This window comes from Ogataea haglerorum, assembly GCF_019207285.1.
Source record: "Ogataea haglerorum isolate 81-453-3 chromosome Unknown 81-453-3_NODE_3_length_672639_cov_96.912891, whole genome shotgun sequence".
Taxonomy (NCBI): domain Eukaryota; kingdom Fungi; phylum Ascomycota; class Pichiomycetes; order Pichiales; family Pichiaceae; genus Ogataea; species Ogataea haglerorum.
Window position 1 is genome coordinate 444,387 of NW_025065153.1, and position 14,989 is coordinate 459,375.

A 14,989-nucleotide genomic window follows, 5' to 3' on the forward strand; every position below is an offset into this window, starting at 1 on the left:
CACGTTGGCACTGCGCAACGCCAAATACTGCTGGTCAACGCCGGGGGCCATGTGTTTGACGATGTCGTAGCACTCTTTGTCGTAGTATCTGAGCTGGTTGTGCGGGGACTTGTAGTGCGTGGGCAGCCCCGTGATGTCGCAGTAGGTCTTGGTGGGTCTGAGCGAGGGTGGCGCAGACAGCGACTGGTATGTGATGAGGTTCGGGTCGTGGGCGTGCTGCTGCTTGAGCTGGATGCGCTTGGCCTCGTCGTTGAGGATCTGCCTTAGGAACCGGTGTCTGCGCTTGGCGGGCTTGTACGAGGGCGGCTTGAACGGCAGCGGCGAGTTGAGCCTGTCGGATATCTCGACAATATTGGACATGAGTAAATAAATATTTTATTTAATCTGATTTCACCTTTTTTACTCAAACACCGCCGTCTCCGACTGTCTGTACATATAGAACTGGGCGAAAATCACAAGGTCCTCCGCAATGGTGCCCAGCGAGCCCAACAGCCAGCTGCTGTTGAGCACAACGTAGTCCCAATCCGAGCGGTACAAGAGGATCTGCAGGCCGTACGTGACGTTGCCCAAGGTCGAGAACATGAAGAAGAGCAGACTCAGCCCGCGACACGATTTCTTGGTGTAGTTCTGGTAGATCTGCGGCAGCCGGGCGCTCAGATACAGCGCTGCGCTCAAGTACCCGCAGATCTGCGGGCCAATGGCCAGCTCGATGTCTGGCTGCGCCTTGGCTGGCGACGAGCACAGATAGCCAATGACGCCGGCCACAAACACGGCGAGCAGCGGCAGCACGTACCTGACCAGCACGGAGTGGTTCTGCGGCTGGAGCACGATGTCCTCGATGGTGGACGACTTGCGACGCGGCGTGTCTGTCAGCAGCGGCGTGCTTTCCGGCTGTTTCTTCTTCGGATACACGTATGTGTAGTAGTAGTAGAACGCCAGCGTAAAGGCGTCTGCGACGGTGAACCACGCGGCCAGCAAAATCACCTGGGGTAGCAGGCCCGCCCACAGCGCGCCTGCGAGGTTCAGGATGTCTCCGAGCGTCCAGAACAGAAGGAACAGGGGGCTTATGCCTTCTGCCGATTTCAGCCGCCACTGCTCGATTAGCTGCGGCAGAAGCAGCACCAGCCAGCATGCGAGCGAGATGGAGCCGGCAATGCCCGAAAGCTGGGTGCGCAGCTGGGAGGGCGTCTCTGCGCCGGCAAGAGGAGAGAAGCTGGCAAGGACCATTTAGATAAGTAAAATTGGGTTTGAGGTGTGACGTACCTAAAACTGGCGTGGGAAAATTTTTTAATCAGTAAACGTTATGGTAAGTACGGCTAAAGACGGCGCATATCTCTGAGATGCGGCCGGATCTTCGTAAACGTACCGAGACACGGTGCGCATCTTTTTTTTGCTGAGTTTGCTCGACAAACTGTAGAGATTAGTGCTCGATGACCGAATTTCCTAGAGTACTAACCTCGATGACCCAGCCTTCGAAAAAAGTTGCTCCAGCGCCTTTAGCCAAACAGCAGAAAGCTGTCAAGACGTCTGTTTACGACGCTACGCCCAGAAACTACGGAATCGGGCAGAACATCCAGCCGAAACGGGCCCTGAACCGGTTTGTCAAGTGGCCGCAGTACGTGAGACTGCAGAGACAGAAGAAGGTACTGACGATGAGACTCAAGGTGCCGCCTGCCATTGCTCAGTTCTCCAACACCTTGGACCGGAACTCTGCCGTTGAGGTGTTCAAGCTGCTCAACAAGTACAGACCAGAGACCAAGGCCGAGAAGAAGGAGAGACTGGCGAGGAAGGCGGCTGCCCTTGCCGACGGCAGCAGGAACGAGGACGTTTCTTGCAAGCCGTTTGTGGTCAAGTACGGGCTGAACCACGTTGTTTCGCTGATTGAGCACAGGAAGGCCAAGCTGGTGCTCATTGCCAACGACGTGGATCCCGTCGAGCTGGTGGTGTTTCTGCCTGCTCTGTGCAGAAAGATGGGCATCCCGTACGCGATAGTCAAGGGTAAGGCGAGATTGGGAACCCTTGTCCACCAGAAGACCGCTGCCGCTGTTGCGCTGGTGGACGTCCGGCCCGAGGACGAGGCTACGTTGGCCAAGCTTGTTTCTACAGTGGACGCCAACTTCGCCGAGAAGTACGAGCAGGCCAGAAAGCAGTGGGGCGGCGGCATCATGGGCGCCAAAACGATCGCCAAGCTGGCCAAGAGAAGTAGAGTTCAGGCCCAGTAGCCTGGCTACATAGATGTGTGTACTTTCTGAAAACTGTGACTGCGAAAAATATACACCTGCCACCTCCAAGTAGTATATTGCAAGTGCGTAAAAAATATTCGCCAACTTATTATTCACCATGGCTAAGTCGAAGAACCACACCGCCCACAACCAGACCAGAAAGGCCCACAGAAACGGTATCAAGAAGCCAAAGACCCACAGATACCCTTCTCTGAAGGGTGTGGATTCTAAGTTCAGAAGAAACCACAGATACGCTTTGCACGGAACTGCTAAGGCTTTGGCTGCTCAGAAGAAGAACTAGGCAATGATATAGTTAATAAAAAGTGGATTGAACAGTGCGTTGCACGCGTAGGATAAGAAGGCTGTCGAAAAGCAACTAAAGCGAAGGTATACAGGCCTTGCTTAATGTAGGCATAAAAACACTTATCTGTAGATGATTACTCTGCTATTTCCCAGTACTTAGTCGTCGTTCTTGTCCTTCGAACCTCTCAGCAAACCAGTTCTTCTGGCAGCAATCAAACCGGCCTTTTGACCAGGAACAGCGCCTCTCGAGATCGTAGAAGCCTTACCAATGTGTTGATGGTTACCACCACCGTGAGGGTGGTCAACAGGGTTCATGGCCACACCTCTGGTCTTTGGCCACGAGTTTCTCTTGACCTTGTATTTGTGGAAGGCTCTTCCGGCCTTGAGCAATGGCTTGTCGATTCTTCCTCCACCAGCAATCACACCAATGACACCTCTGGCGTCAGAAGACAGGACCTTCTTGGCACCAGATGGAAGCTTGACTCTGGTCTTGTTCTCGTCTGGGTTGTGGCCAATGACAATCACGTAGTTTCCAGAGGTTCTTCCAAGAGCACCTCTGTCGCCAACCTTCTCCTCCACGTTGGAAACGATGGTACCTTCTGGCAGGGCTCCCAATGGCAACACGTTACCGATGTTCAAAGAGGCCTTCTGACCGGCATAGATGAACTGTCCGGTGTACACACCCTCGTTGGCAATGAAGGTCTCCTCTCTGAGCTTGTACTTGTATGGGTCTCTGAAGACAACCTTGGCCAATGGAGCTCCACGGCCAGGATCGTGCAAGATCTGCTTCACCACACCTCTGATGTATCCGTGCTTCTCGGCGTAGTCCAAGGTTCTCAGCTTAGCAGCACCCTTTCTGAGTCTGGTGTGCGAAGTGAAGATGGAGCCGGCACCCTTTCTCTGGTTTCTGATAACTCTACCCATGTTGGTTGGAAATAAAATTTTTCAGACCTGAAAATGTAGAGGTGAGAGAGACGGAGTAAAATCTGTCACGTGAGTTACGCTGGGGCAACTAAGCCCTGCAACCTGTGGGACTTTTCCAGCGACGCGACGACCGACGTGCAGTACAACTCGCGCGCACAGGGGCTTATGCCAGACCATTCATTTTCCATCAATTTTCGAAAACAAACTAAAGACTCATACGCTGAACAGTATGTATACCGAAACGGGGTCCATACGGGTAATATGCTCGTGCAATTAGGCAGCTTAAGGGCACATCGACAATGCGCCCTGGATCTGGTGTCCAGCTCATCGGATATGGCGATACCACGGAAAGAAATAGACGATTATCGACTCTGCACCACCACCATTGATCTGTCGTTCTAGAGCAACACTTCCCAATCGCTGTTCCACACAACAGACCTTCATAATTATTTTCCGCCGCCGCCGACCACTCTGCATACTGCCAGATCCCGACGTTGCCTGCCCACGCACCCCCATCCCACAGTACTAACTCGCAGATGTCCGAAATCGCTACCTCCTCTCCATCCACGTCCCTGGTCAACGCCAAGTGGGATGTGGTCATCTCGAACGGAATTGTCAAGTCTGGTCTCGGCTTCGGAGCTGGCGTGCTCGCGTCCGTTCTCTTTTTCAAAAGAAGAGCATTCCCAGTGTGGCTCGGCCTCGGGTTTGGCCTCGGAAGAGCCTACTCAGAGGGAGATTCCATATTCAGAGAAGCCGGTATTAGAGAAGTGAAGGCTTAGGTAGATAGATGTACAATACACCCGTACACCATTGCGATTCTCTTTTCTGACTCCTCGGTGCAAGGTGTCTGTCCCTGTATGAAACCTGTAAATCTCCGCACACCGTTTGACTCTGGCTGCATAAAACAATGCCACCCTGTCACGGCTGCTCGGCCCAAGTCACAAATCCTGCAGACGGCTCTATCTTATCGATATGGAGTGCAGACAGGGTCAAATCGCGCCTAAATGGCCTATATAATCGCATGGACTGACATATATCGAGCCTACGCCTGCTATTAGTCATAGCTAGGCTGAGGCCCCGAGGACGCCCAATGAGCGTCCGTGGAATTTTCTACCCGTCTTGGTCATGCACGACCCGTGAGACCCGAATTTCGGAGCCTCCTAACGATCGTTGTAGACGCCCCAGCAACACGGGACAACTCCGAGCACTTTTGTGGATTTATCTAGTTTACCCTGACCTCTTTCCATATGCGATCGGCGGTCCCTGAGCCAGATCTCGCAGAGCTTATCGCCAACCGTTTTGATTGGTGCACGACCCCATCCCAAAAAAAAAACTTCTCATGCGTCGGGACAAGTATATAGTGGCGGGCAGATCGCCTGTTGGTGCAGACATGACTGTTTGCGAAAACTACCCAACACACAACGAGTTCAGATCCGACACGTTCACGGTGCCGACTGCGACGATGCTGCAGTCGGCAGCCGTGTGCTCTGTCGGAGACTCTGTCTACAAAGAAGATGAGGATACTTTGGCACTAGAGGCCAAGGTTGCGCAAATGGCGGGCAAGGAAGCTGCTCTTTTCTGCTGTTCGGGCACGATGTCGAACCAGATCGGGCTCCGGGCGCATTTGCACCAGCCTCCGCACCGGATCCTGTGCGATTACAGAGGTCATGTGTACGCACACGAGGCTGGTGGGCTGGCGACTCTGTCGCAGGCGATGGTGACCCCGGTTATACCAGCGAATGGGTTATATCTGACTTTGGACGATATTTTGGAGAACTACATCCCGGACGACGGCGATATCCACATGGCTCCGACAAAAGTTATTTCGCTCGAAAATACATTGCACGGGATAATCATGCCCCTGGACAACATCCGCGAGATCTCGGAGTGGTGTCGCGCGAACGGCGTGAAACTGCATCTGGACGGCGCGCGGTTATGGAACGCCAGCATCGCGACCGGCGTCAGCATCCGCGAGTATTGCCAATACTTCGACTCGGTCTCGCTGTGTCTATCCAAGGGTTTGGGTGCTCCCGTCGGGTCGATTTTGGTTGGCGAGCGCGCATTCATCGAGAAAGCCAACCATTTCAAGAAGCAGAACGGTGGAGGAATCCGCCAGGCGGGAATTCTGACGAGAATGGCCAGCATTGCGATCGACGAGAATCTGGCCAAGCTGCGGATCGGCCACCAGTTTGCGCGCGACGTTGCGCAGTTCTGCGAGGCCAACGGTATTGCGCTGGAGTCGCCAGCTGATACGAACTTTGTATTTCTGGACCCGAAGAAATTCAAGATTGACCCGGACGTGCTCGCGTCGCTGTCTCAAAAATATGGCCTCAAAGTTATGGGCTACCGACTGGCCTTCCACTTCCAGAACTCGCGCGAGGCGGTCGACCGGCTGAAGCAGATGCTCAAGGAGGCCCATGAGTACGCTCAGAAACGCCCGTACGTGTCCAAGGGCGCTGTGCGCATATATAGAGCGGACACGTCAAGTACCATAACGAACACTAATTAGCTCTATAAAATAAAAATTGAAAAATAAAAAAAAAATAGGAAAATAAATAAAAAAGCTAAATACTTTTTTCATGCTTGTTCTTGTCGTGCTTGCGCTCCTAGGTTTTTTGTGGCTCCTGAACCGGCTGCTCGTCCTGCTGTCGGTGCCGCTGGATCGTTCCATCAAGAACCTCAACATCTCGATCCCGCCGGTGCCGCTCATCTCCATCGACAAGGTCACGCACTCTAGCATGGTGCTCCACTGGGATTACCCCGTGGACGACGATGAGCACGAGCAGACGCCGGATGGCCCGCCTGTGCTATCGCACACGTTGCCCAAGAGTATCAGCCACTATCTGCTGTACATCAATGGCATCCAGACGGCCGTGATCGACGGCAATTTGCAGTCTTGCGTCATCAGTGGGCTCAACCCTGAAAGCAACTACCAGGTAGACCTCGTGGCGTTCAACATCGCGAATTTCCGCTCCAAGTCGTCGCCCGTATACGTCAAGACGGGAAAAAACGACATGGCCGAGCCCGACCATCCCGACGAGCTGCTGAATGTGCTGATTCCTGACGACGAGCGCGAGACCGTCACGAAAAAAAGCACTTTCCGCCAAAAATCGCCAGCAGGCCGCTCGCGCAGCAACACGGTCGACCAGGAGAACTACAAGGCGCGGATCCACCCGCATCTCATCACAGACATCAACGAGCTCAAGTTCCTGCTGGAGACCGGGCTGGAAGCGGTGCGCAGCCTGACGCGCGCCAGCAAAGAGCTGGAAACGGACTTCGTGGACGAGGAGGCGTCGCTGCTGGCCGCGCGCAATGAGGCCAAGGAGCGGCGCAAGCTCGAGGACCAGAACCGGTCGAGTCTGCGCCAGGAGATCAAGTTTCTCGAGGAGACGCGGATGCGCAGCGAGAGCCGGATCGCGTCCGACCAGACGAAGCTGGCGACGCGGCGGCGCAAGATCGAGGAGAAGCGGCGCCAGATGCAGGACTGGGAGGCCATTCTGGTCGAAAAACGAGCCGCGAAGGAGAAGCTGGCTGCGGCAGAGCCTGCCGAGCTCGAGGCTTTGAAATTGCAGGTCGAGCAGCTCAACAAGGACATTTTCCGGCTACAGACAGAGATCCACGATGTCGAGGAGGACATCAAGTACGAGTCCAGCAACAGAAAGCGGCTGGACGCGCTCAAACAGCACCTTCAGGGTCTTTTCGAGAGTCTGAGAACGTTTGTCGACGAGCAGACGGGTGTTCTGAAACCCGAGGGCAGGGCGGTGCTAGCTACCATTGTGGAGCTGAAGCCCGAATGGGAGCAGGATCTGAAAAACGAGTTTACTCTCGACGAGCACTTTGAGCTGCAATGGCGGGCCGTGCGACAGAAAGATAAGGAGAAGATCGACCATTTGAAGCGCCAGCTGGACGAGAAATGGTCGCGTCCCAGCTCGCAGTACGAGGGTCTGGGGTCCTTCAACGACGGGTCCATCAGCAACATTCTGTCAACTGCGATGAGCAGAATGAACACCACGATGACCTACAACACGCTGAGCCCGGAGCCGGCGGCGTCCACGAGCCCGAAGCTCTGGAACGCGCCTGCCGGCGGCCAGAGGGACATGTTTTTCAACCTCTTGGACCAGCCGCAGTCGTCTGAGTCGCCTCCGCCGTCGCATATGTCGAACTTCGACTTTCTGCCGGATCTCACCATTCCCGGCACCCGGATGGGCTACGGCGACAGCCTGATGTTCCAGGACTCGTCGTCGTTTGGCATGCAACCGGCAATGAACGCGCTAGTGCCCAACACATCGGACGACCAGATATTTAGCAGCAGTCTGGACCTCGGCATGTCCACGTCGCCCGGTGTGCGCGAGTCGTCCAAGTTTTTTGGGTCGCTCGGTAGCCACAGCAAGATGAAGTCGACGGGCTCTGTTGCGGACTCGTCACAGGACGCAGCCATGGATTTCGATCTGAGCAGGGCACGCAGCACGAGTTTTGGCTCGAGCATCTGGAACAATGGGGGCAGTAACTCCAACTGGGCGTCGATGAATATTCTGGACAAGCAGCTCAGCAGCGACATGGTGCCAAAAATATACACCGAGAATGAGGAAAAGCAGGACAAGGTGCCGTCGTCGCCGTCATTCTTCAAAACTAAGCTATTCAAGTTCGGAACCAGTCCAACAAAACCGGCAACCAAGTCCAGCGACCGTTCCGAAGACACGAGCGTCGGGGTGGAGGAGGAGCTGTCGTCGGGCTCAATGTCGGGCTCGGCGACGCCGGGACTGCTAAGCAGCAGCTTTGGCTCCAAATCGTCGCGTTTCTTCAAGCTCAAGAAAAACCAGCCTGACGACCAGACGCTGGACACGAGGCCCGAGTCACCGTCCGGAAACCTCATTTCCAGACGTCTCAGCTTTGCATTCAAGCGGGGCGACAAGGACAAGGACCCTAAGGCGGACTCTATCATCGAGGAGTCCGAGGAGTGAAATTGTCTGCACCGCCCTGGAAACTTGTGTATACTAGATTAAAATCCATCGAAAATTAATATTGTTGTTTTTTATGTCTACGATATATTCAGAGCCTGAGGTGGAACGGTTTCTAAACAATTTCAGCGAGCTTCATTCTGCCAGAGAACAGGAGAACCGCAGCCGGCTGCAGAGTCTGGAGCAGGAGGTGGATCAGAAACGTAGACAGTACGAGCTGTCTCCGAAGAAGAAGCCTCTTGTGCCCAAAAAGGCCGCCAATCTCGACCACAAGGTCAAGGTGGAGCTGGAAAAGAAGGAGGTCGAGGAGTTTGTGCGCGCTGTGGACCTCGACAAGCCCGCTGAGAAGCCCAACGCTCCGAAACCCATAAAATTCGAGGATGTGATGAAACAGCCTATCTTCACTCCACCGGCCGAAACGAGCACTCCTGCGCCTAGAAAGACTCCCATCGTCAAGCCCAAGCCACAGCTAGAACAAGAACGGATAGATTTTCGGGCCTCTTTGAAACCTGCCAAACATTCCGCTCCGCTCCCCAAACAGAAACTTTCGATCCCTGTGCTCGCAAGCACCGTCGAAGAGACCGCAGACAAAGCGGCACCCTTTTTCGGCGTTCAGCTCTCGCCCACAAAAAAGACGTTCTCAGCTCCGGAAAGCAAGAAGCCTGAGGCCCTGAGCAAACTGGGCACTCTGAAACCGGCCCCTCCAGTATCGAAAAAGCCGTCAGAGACACCCGAAGCACTCGCCAAGCTTTCGTCGCTCGCGAAGGCCAAGCCGACTCCCAAACCTGCGCCACCCAAGCCCGAGGCCCTACTCATGCTATCGAGCTTGAAGAAAACCAAGGAACCGGTTCCAATCCAGAAATTGCCACCAAGAGCGAAAACTGAGCCTCAAATGGGAATTCCGCTACCAGGGCTTGCTGAGCCACGCCACTTGGTCCCCAGAGCAATGACAGAACCAAAGAAACCTGCGCTGGATATGTCAGAATTCGACAAACAGGGGCGGCCACTGGAGCACGTGACCAAGACCAGATCCAAGGGTCCTAAGCGCAGGCCTCCAAAGGCCAACAAGTACGGCGAGGCGGCTGCACAGCCCAAAAAGATGCCACCGCCGATCCGCAAATCGTCGCGCCAGGTGTCGAGCAGCGAGCTGTTTATATAGCATGAACCACATTTAGAGTGTCGTATTCTTTCCAGGTCGATCGACGCGTCTTTTATGCGAGGGGACCAGTTCTCAGGGGTGAAAGCGAAAAAAAGTTGTTTACCGAAATTCTATAAATACTGCAACGACAAGAGCGGCAGTTTCGACTTGTACCGGCAACTTTGACGACACGGACGCTAGTTGCGGCCATTTACAGCAGAGCATAGGTGCACAGAGCTAGCCGATACGCACAAACTGAGCAAATATCGCACATCCGTAGGGGATTGCAAAACCGTCGTTTCCCTCACACATGGACGATCAACTGGGATCGCCGAAGCTGTTTCGCCGGCCCAGGAAGGCTGTGCAGCAGAGGAGTCGAATCTGCGTCATTGCGAGCGTTTCGGGCCTGTTGGTGGCGAGTTGCGTGTTGTACCTAATTATTTCCCTTGTTTCAGCTAGAGACATATTTCGCTACAGTCCCACTTTCGACAGCTCCAACGCCATAGACACGCAGTTTTACGACCTCAAGGATTACGTGGGGCATGCAGATGGCTGGGCCAGAGGCGAACGTGTGCTGTTCTGCGTTCCCCTGAGAGACGCGGCCAGCCACCTGCCCATGTTCTTTGGTCACATGCGCAACATGACCTATCCGCACAACCTCATCGATCTAGCATTTCTGGTGTCGGACTCGTCCGACGACACGATGGGCGTTCTGGAGAAGAATCTTTTGGAGATCCAGTCGGATCCGAATCCTGAGATGCATTTCGGCCAGATCGAGATTTTCCAGAAAGATTTCGGCCAGATCATCGGCCAGGGTTTCAGCGACCGCCATGGATTTGCCGCGCAGGGCCCACGGCGCAAGATGATGGCGAGGGCCCGCAATTGGCTCTCGTCGGCGGCCCTCAAGCCGTACCACTCCTGGGTGTACTGGCGAGACGTGGACGTGGAGACCATCTCGCCGACGATCATTGAGGACCTGATGCACCACGACCGCGAGGTGATAGTGCCGAATGTGTGGCGGCCGCTGCCGGAATGGCTCGGGAACCAGCAGCCATACGACCTGAACTCGTGGCAGGAGAGCGACGGCGGGCTGCAGCTGGCCAACACGCTGGACGAGGACGCGGTGATTGTGGAAGGGTATGTCGAGTACGCTACGTGGCGGCCCCACCTAGCGTATCTGCGCGACCCGTACGGCGACCCGGAGACGGAGATGGTTCTGGACGGCATCGGCGGAGTCTCGATCCTGTCGAAGGCGCGCGTGTTCAGGAGCGGCGCGCATTTCCCAGCGTTCTCGTTCGAGAAGCACGCGGAGACTGAAGGGTTTGGCAAGATGTGCAAGCGGATGGGGTTTGCGGTGGTGGGGCTGCCGCACTACGTGATCTGGCACATCTACGAGCCGTCCAACGACGATCTCAAGCACATGGAGTGGATGGCGCAGGAGGAGGTGCGCCAGCAGCGCGAGGAGAGCATGCAGAAGGTGTACGAGCGCGTTTACGGCGCGGGTTTTCTGGACGTGGAGGACGAATGGAAGGAGGAGAAGCCGCTGATTCTGCGCAACACGGACAGCTCGCGGGGCGCACGCAAGATCCAGGTCGACTGGGACGACGTCGACACGTTTGGGGACGATCTTAATGGCCAGGGCCTGGCCGATTTCGACCCGGCGTTGTAATTCAAGCGCATAGACATAATTACATAATTAAGAGATAATTATCACCAAATAATTAATTCAACATGCTCGATCTCGACAAAATCATACGGGACGTGCGAAAATGCAAAATCGTGCCCGAGAACGACATCCAGGAGCTGTGTTTTCTGGCGCAGGAGCTGCTCATCCAGGAGTCCAACATCCAGCTGGTGGACCCGCCCGTGACGATCTGCGGCGACATCCACGGGCAACTGCACGACCTGCTGCGGCTGTTCAAGATCTCCAAAGAGCCGCCGCACACAAAGTACCTGTTTCTCGGCGACTTTGTGGACCGCGGGTTCTACTCGCTCGAGACGTTTCTGCTGCTGCTGTGCTACAAAGTGCGATATCCAGACCGCATCTACCTGATCCGGGGAAACCACGAGTCGCGTCAGATCACCAGCGTGTACGGGTTTTACGACGAGTGCATGCGCAAGTACGGCTCGGCCAACGTGTGGCGCTACTGCTGCGACGTGTTTGACTACCTCGCGCTCGGGGCGTACATTCTGAGCGGCGCGAGCGCGGACGGCGGCGTGCTGTGCGTGCACGGCGGGCTGAGCCCGGCGATCGAGACGATCGACGAGATCCGGCTGATCGACCGCAAACAGGAGGTCCCGCACGACGGGCTCATGTGCGACCTGCTGTGGTCCGACCCCGAGGAAAACATCCCGGCCTGGGCGGTGTCGCCGCGCGGCGCGGGCTACCTGTTCGGCTACACCGAGACCGAGCGGTTTCTGTTCAAAAACAGCCTCAGTCTGATTGCCCGCGCCCACCAGCTGGTCATGGAGGGCTACAAGGAGGTGTTCGACGGCGGCCTCGTGACCGTCTGGTCGGCGCCCAACTACTGCTACCGGTGCGGCAACGTGGCTGCCGTGCTGACGCTCGACGACAACCTCAACCGCAACTACACCGTCTTCGACAGCATGCTGCAGGACTGCTCCGAGATCCCGTCCAAAAAACCCGTCGCCGACTACTTTCTGTGAGTGTGCCTGTCGCCAACGGCTGGCCTGCCTCGAGGCGGGCGTGCACGACCATAAATTTTATTGTTTGGCAGATCTCAGGCACAACAACAAGTTTTCTTTTGCTCCATGACGGACACGAAAAACACGTCGACGCAGGACGTGCTCACATCCATCGTGGCGAACGGCGTTGTCTGCGCCGTGTTTGTGGGGCTTTTCCTGCTGCTCCGAGTCCGGTTCAAGCGCATCTACCAGCCCAAGTCCAGCTTCGACATCGTGCCCGACAGCGAGAAGCCGGCCCCGCTGCCGCAGGACCCGCTGACCTGGATCTTTGCCCTGCTCAGGAAGCCGCCCTCCTTCGTCATCCAGCAGGCCGGCATCGACGGGTATCTGTTTCTGCGGTACCTGTTTATCGTGGCCTCCCTTGCTCTAGGAGGCATAGCCACATGGCCCGTTCTGCTCCCTGTGAACGCCACGGACGGCAAGGGCGAGGCTGGGCTCGACCAGCTGAGCATCTCCAACGTCAGCTCGGCCCGCAGGTACTACGCCCATGTGTTTGTGTCGTGCATCTTCTACGGCGTCGTGCTGTTTGTGATCTACCGCGAGCTGCACTTCTACTCGAGTCTGCGCAACCTCGTGCTCACGACGCCCGCGTACGCGAAGAAGCTCAGCTCCAGGACGGTCATTTTCCAGACCGTCAGCGACCGGTACCTCGACGAGGAGGAGTTTTTCAAGCTGTTCGAGGGTGTCAAGCGGGTCTGGGTGGCCAGGAGAAACAGACGGCTGTCGCGCGCGCTCAAGCGCAGAGAGCGGCTCACGAGCGCGCTCGAGGTCGCCCTGACAAAGCTGCTCCAGCGCGCCGTCAAGGAGAAACTCAAGGCCGACAAAAAGGGCCGTGTCATCGAGAACCCTGACGACCTCTCGTCGTACGTTCCGTACAAGAAACGGCCCAAGATGCGCATCGGCGTGCCCGTCTTCGGCAAAAAGGTCGACATCGTCGACTACTGCAAAGACAAGCTGCCCAGACTCAACGAGCAGATCGAGGAGTACCAGTCCACGCTCGCGGGCACACGGCCCATGAACTCGATCGCGGTCGAGTTCGAAAACCAGTACTACGCGCAGCTCGCCTACCAGACCACGATCCACGACCTGCCGTACTTCTTCTCTCCGAAACACACCAACGTCAATCCAGAGGACATCTACTGGCCCAACATGCGGATATTCTGGTGGGAGCGGCTCATGAGAGCCAACGGTGCGGTGACCGCCATTGTGGCCCTGATCATGCTCTGGGCGATCCCGGTTGCATTTGTCGGTCTGGTGTCCAACCTCACGTACCTGACCAACAAGATGCACTGGCTCCGGTTCATATACAAGCTGCCGGACCAGCTGCTTGGCCTGGTCACGTCACTGCTGCCGACGGTCATGCTGGCGGTGTTGATGATGCTGCTGCCGATGTTTATCCGGAGAATGGGCCAGATTTCTGGCTGTCTCACGACCCAAAGCGTTGAGTACTTCACCCAGCAGGCCTACTGCGCGTTCCAGGTCATCCAGGTGTTCCTTGTCACCACAATCACGTCCTCCTTTGCCTCCACCGTGACCCAGATCGCAGAGAGGCCCACCGAGGCGATGGAGCTGCTCTCGGCCAACCTGCCGAAGTCCTCGAATTTCTACGTCTCCTACATGGTGCTGCAGGGCTTTTCCGTTGCCGGCGGCACGCTGTTCCAGGTGGTCAGTCTGATTCTGTTCTACCTGTTCAGCGCCATGTTCGACAACACGGCCAGAAAGCTGTGGACCAGATTCAACGACATCGGCGGCTACGCATGGGGAACAACGTTCCCGGTCTACACCAACCTGGCCGTGATCTTTCTGTCATACAGCATGATCGCCCCTATGATCATGATCTTCACCTTTGCCGGCTTTTCGCTCATCTACATTGCATTCTTGTACAACGCGACCTACGTCTTTGGCAAAAGCGCGGACGCCCTGGGCAGATACTATCCACGGGCGCTTTTCCAGACCCTCGTGGGCGTTTATCTCGGGGAAGTCTGTCAGCTCGGCATGTTTGCCGTGTCTAAGACCTGGGGCTGTGTCGTGCTGGAGGCCATTCTGATCGGATTCACCGTTTTTGTCCATCTTCATCTCAACAGGGCGTACGACCATCTGATGACGGTTGTGCCTAACACGGTGATGAGGCCGCTCGACGGCGTGAGCGAGACTCTGTCGTGGACTCCGCACGCCCATGCACAGTTCAAAGGGCAACCTCTGAGCTCGTGCGATGACCTCATGTCCGAGGAGAAGAGAGAGTACACAGATTCCAAGGTGCACGAATACAAGGCGTCGCGCGTGCCGTTGCTCGTGGAAGGTTACGACTTTGATGCCGACGGTAGCAAAGTGGGCCTGATCACCCGAATCCTGAGACCAGACAAACATTACACATTTAAGAGTCTCCAGGCGTACCTGCCTCCTGCCTTCTACGAGTTCCCAAAGGAGGACCCCGAATGGGTCAAGCATGCATACGATCTGCCAGATAGAAGCGCGGCGTGTCCGACGCTGTGGATTCCACGGGATCCAATGGGCCTCTCGAGCAAGGAGATCAAGAACCTGAACGGTGCAATCAAGGTGAGCGACGAGAACGCTCATTTCGACGAGAGGGGCAAAATCGTCTGGACCGGCCCTCCACCAGAGTGAAAACTAATAGATACCAGTAGCCGGATTAGCCAGATCCGGCAGAGTTCGTTGGCTACTTCAGAGAGGCTGTTGCATATTTTTGGCGTCCGTGTAGCTCAAATTTAGCTACCTAG

At 55.8% G+C, this 14,989-nt stretch overlaps 11 protein-coding genes across 11 annotated transcripts; 7 read left to right on the forward strand and 4 right to left on the reverse strand.

Annotated features, from left to right (window-relative positions):
• Positions 1 to 34: 34 nt before the first annotated feature.
• KL911_001396 (uncharacterized protein) lies at positions 35 to 1,132 on the reverse strand (the record flags this gene model as incomplete). The annotated part of the gene is made up of 2 exons (XM_043196349.1): positions 35 to 282; positions 457 to 1,132. The coding sequence occupies 2 exons, from the start codon at positions 1,130 to 1,132 to the stop codon at positions 35 to 37; spliced, it is 924 nt and encodes a 307-aa protein (XP_043055969.1).
• Positions 1,133 to 1,430: 298 nt separating this feature from the next.
• Positions 1,431 to 2,222, forward strand: KL911_001397 (uncharacterized protein; the record flags this gene model as incomplete). The annotated part of the gene is made up of 1 exon (XM_043196350.1): positions 1,431 to 2,222. One exon carries the CDS (start codon positions 1,431 to 1,433, stop codon positions 2,220 to 2,222), a length of 792 nt encoding a protein of 263 aa, XP_043055970.1.
• A 459-nt stretch (positions 2,223 to 2,681) lies between these two features.
• KL911_001398 (uncharacterized protein) lies at positions 2,682 to 3,449 on the reverse strand (the record flags this gene model as incomplete). Its single annotated transcript, XM_043196351.1, has 1 exon — positions 2,682 to 3,449. The coding sequence occupies one exon, from the start codon at positions 3,447 to 3,449 to the stop codon at positions 2,682 to 2,684; it is 768 nt and encodes a 255-aa protein (XP_043055971.1).
• Positions 3,450 to 3,654: 205 nt separating this feature from the next.
• Positions 3,655 to 4,350, reverse strand: KL911_001399 (uncharacterized protein; the record flags this gene model as incomplete). The annotated part of the gene is made up of 2 exons (XM_043196352.1): positions 3,655 to 4,147; positions 4,256 to 4,350. The coding sequence occupies 2 exons, from the start codon at positions 4,348 to 4,350 to the stop codon at positions 3,655 to 3,657; spliced, it is 588 nt and encodes a 195-aa protein (XP_043055972.1).
• Positions 4,351 to 4,367: 17 nt separating this feature from the next.
• On the reverse strand, positions 4,368 to 4,696 carry KL911_001400 (uncharacterized protein; the record flags this gene model as incomplete). Its single annotated transcript, XM_043196355.1, has 2 exons — positions 4,368 to 4,559; positions 4,646 to 4,696. The coding sequence occupies 2 exons, from the start codon at positions 4,694 to 4,696 to the stop codon at positions 4,368 to 4,370; spliced, it is 243 nt and encodes an 80-aa protein (XP_043055973.1).
• A 92-nt stretch (positions 4,697 to 4,788) lies between these two features.
• KL911_001401 (uncharacterized protein) lies at positions 4,789 to 5,958 on the forward strand (the record flags this gene model as incomplete). Its single annotated transcript, XM_043196356.1, has 1 exon — positions 4,789 to 5,958. One exon carries the CDS (start codon positions 4,789 to 4,791, stop codon positions 5,956 to 5,958), a length of 1,170 nt encoding a protein of 389 aa, XP_043055974.1.
• A 70-nt stretch (positions 5,959 to 6,028) lies between these two features.
• Positions 6,029 to 8,410, forward strand: KL911_001402 (uncharacterized protein; the record flags this gene model as incomplete). Its single annotated transcript, XM_043196357.1, has 1 exon — positions 6,029 to 8,410. The coding sequence occupies one exon, from the start codon at positions 6,029 to 6,031 to the stop codon at positions 8,408 to 8,410; it is 2,382 nt and encodes a 793-aa protein (XP_043055975.1).
• Positions 8,411 to 8,483: 73 nt separating this feature from the next.
• On the forward strand, positions 8,484 to 9,566 carry KL911_001403 (uncharacterized protein; the record flags this gene model as incomplete). Its single annotated transcript, XM_043196358.1, has 1 exon — positions 8,484 to 9,566. The coding sequence occupies one exon, from the start codon at positions 8,484 to 8,486 to the stop codon at positions 9,564 to 9,566; it is 1,083 nt and encodes a 360-aa protein (XP_043055976.1).
• Positions 9,567 to 9,855: 289 nt separating this feature from the next.
• On the forward strand, positions 9,856 to 11,214 carry KL911_001404 (uncharacterized protein; the record flags this gene model as incomplete). The annotated part of the gene is made up of 1 exon (XM_043196359.1): positions 9,856 to 11,214. The coding sequence occupies one exon, from the start codon at positions 9,856 to 9,858 to the stop codon at positions 11,212 to 11,214; it is 1,359 nt and encodes a 452-aa protein (XP_043055977.1).
• A 100-nt stretch (positions 11,215 to 11,314) lies between these two features.
• KL911_001405 (uncharacterized protein) lies at positions 11,315 to 13,102 on the forward strand (the record flags this gene model as incomplete). Its single annotated transcript, XM_043196360.1, has 2 exons — positions 11,315 to 11,665; positions 11,789 to 13,102. The coding sequence occupies 2 exons, from the start codon at positions 11,315 to 11,317 to the stop codon at positions 13,100 to 13,102; spliced, it is 1,665 nt and encodes a 554-aa protein (XP_043055978.1).
• Positions 13,103 to 13,142: 40 nt separating this feature from the next.
• Positions 13,143 to 14,876, forward strand: KL911_001406 (uncharacterized protein; the record flags this gene model as incomplete). The annotated part of the gene is made up of 1 exon (XM_043196361.1): positions 13,143 to 14,876. The coding sequence occupies one exon, from the start codon at positions 13,143 to 13,145 to the stop codon at positions 14,874 to 14,876; it is 1,734 nt and encodes a 577-aa protein (XP_043055979.1).
• Positions 14,877 to 14,989: the final 113 nt, after the last annotated feature.